Below are 8,367 nucleotides of genomic sequence, written 5' to 3' on the forward strand. Positions count from 1 at the left end.
CAAATCAATAAAGTAGCCATAATGGCATTCCCTAAAAAAGAAAGAGAATAAAAATCTTTTCTTGTGGTTTTTCTTTTCTCTACCTCATTGTTTATCCTGCCTGACATTCTTAAGGTACCACCGTTGCACACGCCTCTGGATAGCTCCGCCCCTGCCGGAGCGCTAGGAGCCCTATGCGACTGACGGTGCACTCGTCGCTGTTGCACGCGTGGACGCCCTCGCTGGATCGAGCCATCAACGCCACCCCCGCACGCGTGGCCTGACCGCTCGTGGAGCCGCCAGCCCGACGCCGATGATCTCGACGGATCCGACGAGGTCCGCTCACCGAGGATCTCGATTGAGAGACATCAACGGTGTTGCGCACCTCCTCTCGCGCCTTGCTGCCGGCGCAGCCCGCCGCCTCCCGCCTAGTCCTCATCGACGTCCGCATGGTGCCGGTGAATGCGGTGCGTGGCGTTCGCAGATGAACGAAATTGCTAGTTAAGGAGTACCCGTTGCCAAGATCACTCCAACTCCTTAGGTTGCGACAAATGATGCGCTCCATGTGCGTCACTTGTCGCAACCTAGGACTTTTCCTTTTTTTCATAGATTCATTTATTTAAAACGTTTTATCTCTTAAATCATGCATCCAAATCTTGAACCGCTTTCGTTGTTGAAGTCTTCGCGTCAAAATCTTCAAAACTAGATCCTATGTTGATAGGATTGACGAACTTTTTCTCACAAAAAAACCGGACAAAAAAACTGAACCGGGAGCACATGATTTTTCCCCTTTGCGAAAGAGGCACGCCCGTGCTTCTGACGAAATCACAAACGTGCCTCTCGCGAAAGCAAAACCGTGACTCTCGCGAAAGGAAAAAAAAAGAGAAAACACGTTTTTTTTCGTTTCCGAGGAGGCACGGCCGTGACTCTCGCAAAAGCACAACCGTGCCTCTCGTGGAAGCAAAACCGTGACTCTTGCGAAAGGAATAAAAAAACAGAAAACGCGTTATTTTTTCGTTTCCGAGGTACAACCATGACTCTCGCGAAAGCACGACCGTGCTTCTCGCGGAAGCAAAACCGTGACTCTCGTGAAAGGAAAAAAAACAGGAAACATGTTTTTTTTTCGTTTCCGAGAGGCACGGCTGTGACTCTCGCGAAACAAAACCGTGCTTCTCGCTGAAGCAAAACCGTGACTCTCACAAAAAAACCCGCATTTTTTGCGCATTTTTTTTCCGGAAGACCGGTGGAAAACCAAAATGTCGAAAAAAACAAAAAAAACCCGCTTAAAAAGCCGAAAACGCGTGCGGAAAAAAAATCCAGAGGGAGCGCCCAGAACACGACACATGACGAATGGCTGAGTGCGCCCCAAGTGGCGCTGATCGTTGCGAGGCTCCCGAAGAAGCGCTCGTTAATTAGTTGCTCCCTGAATTTCATCTTACCGAATGACTCGGGGTTGCTGATGTGTCTCTCATGAGTGCTTTAAGATTAGTGCAGCTAATCCAACGGCCAGAAGGACGTTCGATGGGAAAAGTCTCTGGAGGACCCCAAATAAAATCAAAATCCCTTTTCGACTTCGACCTGGGACGGCCCAAGTCTCGACCGAACCGGCACCTACCAGACGACGCTCGATTCCCCTCGCTCCTAGGGTTAGCAACCGCCCCCGCCGCCGCCGCCGCCGCCGCCCCCGCCCCGGCGCCGCAGATACACACTCCTCTCTTCCCTACTCGACCACATCCATTCGACGTCGCCCAGCCCCAGCCATCGACGACGCGACCCTGACGCCCTCGTCTGCTCCCACCGCCGTCGGACTGCATCCACCCGACTCCCTCCTCTGGCCCCGACGACGCAACCCCACCGGTATCCAAGGTCTCACCAGCGCGGCTAGTCGGAGGTGTGGCGGCGAGCGCGCGGGGATGATGGAGGACGTCGGCTCCGGTGACGCGACAGCGCAAGGCAGCCGATCTCAAGACCCCATGACGCCGCCAGATCTGTCCCCGCCGCCTCCTTTCTCAGGGCCCACTGGACGTTCGAAATCCCCCACGGTATCTTGTTCCTTGACCCTGGATTAATTACCTTACTGTTACCATGCCTGCGCTCCTTTAGATTGGACGGAAAGGAATACCTCGCTTCGTAGATGGGCGTATCACTGTTAATCCTGTCCAATCTTCTATATTGGGTAGCAATTTATGTTACTTCTGTTATACTAATTGAGTTAATAATTGTCTCACTGTATATGTATGTAGCCTGTATAATTTTGTAGTGCTAAACTAGGCAGTACATTTGTCTTGAGTGTTAGAGAATGCATAAGTCATGGCGTCATAGGGCTCATGGTGGTCTGTCTAGTAACTTTGGACTGTAAAACGCGTGGAGATTGCTGCCTGTTTGTACGGTACTTTGGCATGGACAGTCAATGTGATCCGCTATTCTGCATTAAATTATATATAATCTACATATGGTAGTATAAGGGGTCGTGTGCATTGCTCCAAATGGATGTGAGCAGGTGGGTTTGCTTGGGATAAGGTCATAAGACTCGCAAGAATGGACGAGCACACTTCAAAGATATCGGTTCCTACCCACTATCACTTCTCTGATCCACTTGTCTTGTTATGCAGCATCTATTTTAGTGCTAGATACATCCGTTTTAGCGACAAGTAATATGGATCGGAGGGAGCAGTCAACATGATTCAACATGTGATTTTTTCTTCTAATGATGCAACTTGAACTCAGCTTACTTCCTATGCGGCTTACTTTCTTTGTCACCTTTGGTCCTTATTGTTTTCTTGTAAATGGCTGGATATATGGATCCAATGTTTTTCCCTTTAGAACTAACTTGCAGAGTAGTATCATGGAAATTCATGAAATTCATATTCTCTTCAGGTGAGAAGTTATGTTATGGAAACTGAAGACTTGTTTGTGCCTGTTTGGGTAAAAAACTACAGTGAGAAAAGAAGGAAGAACTGGGTGCCGTCATCGTCTGATCTCAAACTACTTTCGCTCAATCGTCTTAAACAGCAACAAGCTTGTGAGGATAACCGCAAGGTGGCTGTGAAGGATGTAAGTTGGAGGAAGAAGTGGGTGGTGGCGTGGATGGATGTGGTGAGTAGGAAGATGTGTGTGTCATATACAGACATAATCATCATGGTCATGCTTGTCATAGCCGCCATCCCGCATGACGAGGACTACCACGACTTTGCTGACCAACGCACACTTTTCCTTGGTAATTAACCTCTGGTTCACGCTCTCTGTCCCATCATCAGTTTGCCTTTTGAAGAGTAGATTCAGCTAAGTTACGCTCCATTCGGAATAAATGATTCTGATTGTCAACACCGAGTACCTGTGCCCTCTGCATATAGAATAAATCATGAACATTGTTTTTCTGTGCAAGGAAAGTCTGGGGTAAAGTTATATGGTTTAATACTCTTGATAATAATGAATAGCGTTTATGCCTTATTTGCAGGGATCCCTAATACGCTGAATGTGATCTCAACGATCCCCCTCTTTTTTGTCGGTCTCGCCGGGCTCATCCTTAACCACTGCAAAAGCTATTTTAGGCTATGGTGCAGACTTAATGCTCATGCTAATTTTGGTTCCTGTTTTAACTCGAATTAAGATTTGAAGCACTCTAATATTTATCCTGCTGGCAGGTCACAGGGGGATCTCTACACACTCTTTGCTGGTGTCAGTGCTGCTGGCTTTGGTTCATGCTATTACCATCTCAACCCAGAAAATGGCACCCTATTTTGGCACAAATTGCCAGTAAGTCTTCCCTAGACCTTCTATGCGGTAGATATAACATTCAGCATCATGTTTGTACATAAAATTCCTTGGAAAAGAAAAAGCGGCATAAATTCACCCTGTTCTTGTTCCTACTTTTGTGACATTTAATATACTGAAGGATGACATATTGGTCTTTTTGTCAAGATGGTGACCACTTTCACATGTTTTGAGGCCGTTTTCATTATTGAAAGTTTTGATGATTGGGCAAGAACAAAGTCCCTTGCATCAACAAGCTACTGGTTATGGGCAGCAGGTTAGTGTTGTTTCTGCTCAATATAATGCATGCATTTTCATTATTTGTGTAGGTTGCTATTTGTGATTCACCTCAATTTACTGGGTCTTTTTATAGTTAGTTTCCTCACAAGACATGAACTTATGGTAGCTCTTATTGAAAGTGCAATCTAATATGACCTAAGTTATACAATCTGATCTTTTTTTCTGTTCAAAATAATTTCAGGACTGTACCTCCTTGCTAGAGTAGAAGAGGTTGCGGACAAACAAATTTATAGGTGGACTCTTCAGATTGTTAGTGGGCATACTCTTGGTCATTTATGTGTTTCGATGGTACCTCTTTTTTTGATTCTCATGTTAGCAGAAAGGACAAGGCCAGTTGAACTAGAAAGGTATGCATTGATAATTCCATAGACTGCATGATTATCTGTACTTCTAGTTTTTTACGTGTTAAGTGGAATTTGTTTCAACTGCGCACACTAGTTTTTACCAAACTTAATCTGGTGAGCATCTCTCCAACAAATACTTCCCTCCTTCCTTTCTGAATCTTTGTGGTTCATCATTCAATGTAGTTTTGGTAACAATTTCACCACATTAAGGTGGGATTTGCTCGTGCAACATGGTTTTTTGTTTGTGTGGTGAAGGGCATGTGCTTCGAGATGGGGAGTGTGACATCCATGATCCACACAATATATTTGAAGCATTTATTGGATATATATTTATTTAACAATCATCGAAAAAATTGTTAACGCCACTGTCTTGCATAATTTTACAACAACAACAAAGCCTTTAGCACCAAACAAGTTGGGGTAGGCTAGAGCTGAAACCCATAAGATCTCGCAACCAAGTCATGGTTCTGGCACATGGATAGCAAGCTTCCACGCATCCCTATCTATGGCTAGTTCTTTGGTGATTCATTTTCTTTTGGGTTTCATCTCCATAAGAGTGGCTGAGTTTTGACGTTGGCTCGCCAAGTCTCACAACCCTCCTCCTTTACCCGGGCTTGGGACCGGCCACTGTCTTATAAGTTTGCCATGCATTTTTCATTGCGGTTTCGACTATGCAATGTTTCATTGCTTTCATTTGCTTATACGTTTTGTCCATCACCAGAGTTTCCATTGGTCTGTAATTATATTGTAATTGTTATGCTGACCAAGCTGTTCTAATAATACTCTTATGTATCAACTATTCAACCATATGCAGTACATGTTTTATGTCCTTTAGGGTACAAGTGAAGAGTATAATTTTGATTATTGCATGATCTGACAATTTTCTTCATTTCAGACGCATGGTTCCAGTGGATCATCAACTAAATCTTACTTCCATGGTCTGCTTATTGGTGCCCAAGATGATCTTCCTCTGGGTGCCCATGATACAGGTATGATAATCTGTCGATCCATGTCTGAACAAATAAGGGTCGCCCCACATCTTGACCATGTCGCCACTTTGATCAGAGGCCCAACACTATACTCATCTTCACTAACCTCCCACGACAATTGATGCATTTCATGCCATATTATGTGTATTATATTACTCCCTCTGATCCATAGTAAGTGTCACAGCTTTGAACTAAGACTGAACTAACCTTAATACACTGATAACTTTACTTCCATGTGTCTTCTACATCTACTATGCCTTCTCCATGGTTTATAGTTTACTAAGATGTGGCTCTCTAGCATACGTGCCATTCTTGCTTTGATATTTAATTTTTTTCCATAATCTAATTGACTTCTTTCCCACTCATGCAAACTAGGATGTGTTTTTTCACGCGTGACTTAGGGCTAGTTCTTTTGGGGCTTATGGGTGGCTGCCAATATAAGCTGCCCCCTACCCAGCTTACTGACCATGTTGTTGCTTTGAATCAGGTTAGTGTCATCATTTGCGAAATCGGCATTCTGATGATGGAGTTTGGTGCTCGTTCTGTTAATCAGGCAAAGATCTCTGACGATCAAGCAACATTAGAAACCCCAATTCGTGCTTGGGAAACTCTGTCACGAATTCATGGCCTTTGGGGGATGGACATTTACAAGAATAAGGTGCTTCAGTTTTTACAGAGTGAGCGGTCGGATGAGTCCTTTCTTGGACTATGGGGCCCGCCGGGTGTTGGCAAGACGCGACTTCTTTCACTCATTGCTGCTAGCTATGCCGATTCATTCCGTCACATCTTATTTCTTGATGGTGGCAGCAGCGTGATAGTTATGCAACATCATCTTGCTTCTTTCTTGAAATTGGATTGGGAGACGATGTCGGCGTTAGAGGAGCATTGCCGAGCTAAGATCATCACTGACATTCTTGTGCAAGATAGTTTTTTTGCTTCTATTAGACAACCTTTATGATGGACCCTACCCAGACTTGGTAGCTGTTGGTTTGCCGATGCCTCTTGGGTGTCATCAAAAGGTTCTTACATCAAGGAGAGAGGGTGTGTGGATTCATGGAATGCACGATATCAAATATTGTGCAGATGAAGTGCCTCGGGGACGAAGATGCTTGGAGACTTTTCAAGTACCATGCGGGAGTTGAAATCACAGAAGCTGATGCTGAAATTTACGATTATGCAAAACAGGTGTATTTCTGTAGAATACTTTATAGCTATACTTTTAATAATTGTTGGTGCACTAATTTGTAACTTACTTGGTACTAGATGGTCCGGGCATGTGGTGGGTTGCCTAGAGGCATATGTGCCCTTGGCAAAGGCGTTGCCCGAGTGACTCGTGGTGGTAAGGATCTATTTGCTTGGCAGCTCGCGTACAGGAAAACCATGGGAAGAATTCGACATCCCGAGCAAATGCCAGAAATAGCGTATGTTCTGGTCTAGGTAAGTGAAAACTGTGAAGTTGTGATAGTAGTACATGCGCAAGTGCTCAAGAACCCCTGGCAAAAAAAAAGTGTATTTCTGAAGGGAAAAGCACTTGGTAGTAGTTCTCATTGCAAGGCTTGAATAAATTCCAAATGGATGTCTTCATCTTGGTGAAGTAATCTTCCCTTCCTGTAAATCAATCCAGAGTTTGTTTAGCATTAGAGTTCAGGAAACCGTTGGGATTCATGCCCCTGACAGTTCTTCATAAGCATTTTTTCATTTCCTGCTCAAACTCAAAGTTGGTCTCACCTGGGTATCGTGTCCAATGGATAAACTTGCATGGGGGATTTCCTTTTTAGAGCTTCAGGAGTTGCATTTGGTATCAGCTTTTTTTTGTTGTTGATATATTCTTCTTGAGGACAATTCAAGCCATTAGATGTGAAACACTGAGAACACATAACTGAATAATCTGTGCTAGGTATAGCTGTAACTGTAGCTGCACCAGTATTGCCAGGATATGACTCTCTAAGTCTTGCATCTGAGTCCAGCGGATAGACTTTGATGGAAGATTTACTCGCACAAGTTGTAGTATTAGGCGGCACATTTTATATGACAAACCTTGGGATTTGTGTGACATTTGCACAGCAATCAAAGAGGAATCAAGTGCCTTGCACACAAGTGCATGTAATTACTATTTACTCCCTTTGTAAATTAATATAAGATCTTCTAGATCACTACTTTACAGAGGGAGTACTTGATAGGCCTAGCCTCTGCTTTAGCTTTGCAGTTGATTTCACTCTGGATTGTGTTCTTCTCTCTTATGCCTGCTGATGTGAAGGACCGCTGCTCTGGTTTCAGGCAACTTGTGCGTGGCTCCTAGGAGCTGTAGAGACATGGTTGGACTTCATTACGTGTTGCTGCCACAATGAAGTGTTGGAAGAGTCCAGATGGCGGCAGTTTGATGCTTACTTGTGACTATGGTGTGATATGTTTGATGATATTACTTTTTCTAGTATGTGTTTTCTTGACTTGTCAGTCTTCTGATGCGTAAACACACAGCAGAACACCTTCATGCTCCTTAAGCACTCCGGGCAGTTGGCCTTTTAAAAATTGTATTATATAATTGGGGCCGTCCGATCTCCTATCAACCGTCCTAGAATCGCTGCCTCGGTAAGCTGACGCCTTACACGCCATCGGCGTTGGCGTTGGCGTTGACGTACGGACTCGAGGTGAAGCACAACGGTCACCCTTCCCGGCCATGTTCGTCGTGATCGCTGATGGCCGCTGTCTGACATGCCAACAACGTGAGTTAAATTGCATCTATGGTCCTTGTACTAGTTGGCATGTAACACAACGGTCCTGCAATTCTGTGAAATGCTCCAATACGGTCCTTGAAGATGGAAATACGTCACACATATACGTATGGTCCTGACTACGTCTCCTGATATGCACAGTACCACATGAGTGTACAGTACAGATACAGGACCCACATGTCAGCATGCAAAGAGGAATAAGATGGAAAAATAAATTGCACGCTCGGATTAGAACCCGACACCTCCTGCCAAATTGACAACACAAGCTAG

The 8,367-nt window shown here is 44.6% G+C and overlaps 1 protein-coding gene across 1 annotated transcript; it reads left to right on the forward strand.

Moving 5' to 3' along the window:
- Window positions 1-1,552: 1,552 nt before the first annotated feature.
- Window positions 1,553-7,862, forward strand: LOC123063493 (uncharacterized). The gene is made up of 10 exons (XM_044487292.1): window positions 1,553-2,021; window positions 2,857-3,196; window positions 3,437-3,536; window positions 3,624-3,735; window positions 3,901-4,009; window positions 4,214-4,379; window positions 5,272-5,365; window positions 5,853-6,550; window positions 6,629-6,802; window positions 7,643-7,862. Exons 1-8 carry the CDS (start codon window positions 1,893-1,895, stop codon window positions 6,321-6,323), a joined length of 1,521 nt encoding a protein of 506 aa, XP_044343227.1. The 5' UTR covers window positions 1,553-1,892; the 3' UTR covers window positions 6,324-6,550; window positions 6,629-6,802; window positions 7,643-7,862.
- Window positions 7,863-8,367: the final 505 nt, after the last annotated feature.

The sequence above is a fragment of the Triticum aestivum genome, chromosome 3A (assembly GCF_018294505.1).
Source record: "Triticum aestivum cultivar Chinese Spring chromosome 3A, IWGSC CS RefSeq v2.1, whole genome shotgun sequence".
In the NCBI taxonomy this organism is placed as follows: Eukaryota; Viridiplantae; Streptophyta; class Magnoliopsida; order Poales; family Poaceae; genus Triticum; species Triticum aestivum.

Excerpts from the sequence above, each read along its gene's own strand:
- LOC123063493 (XM_044487292.1), top strand. The coding sequence starts at position 1,893 with ATGATGGAGGACGTCGGCTCCGGTGACGCGACAGCGCAAGGCAGCCGA. Across the intron at positions 2,022-2,856 it reads GACGTTCGAAATCCCCCACG|GTGAGAAGTTATGTTATGGA; the intron begins GTATCTTGTTCC and ends TATTCTCTTCAG. Across the intron at positions 3,736-3,900 it reads TATTTTGGCACAAATTGCCA|ATGGTGACCACTTTCACATG; the intron begins GTAAGTCTTCCC and ends CTTTTTGTCAAG.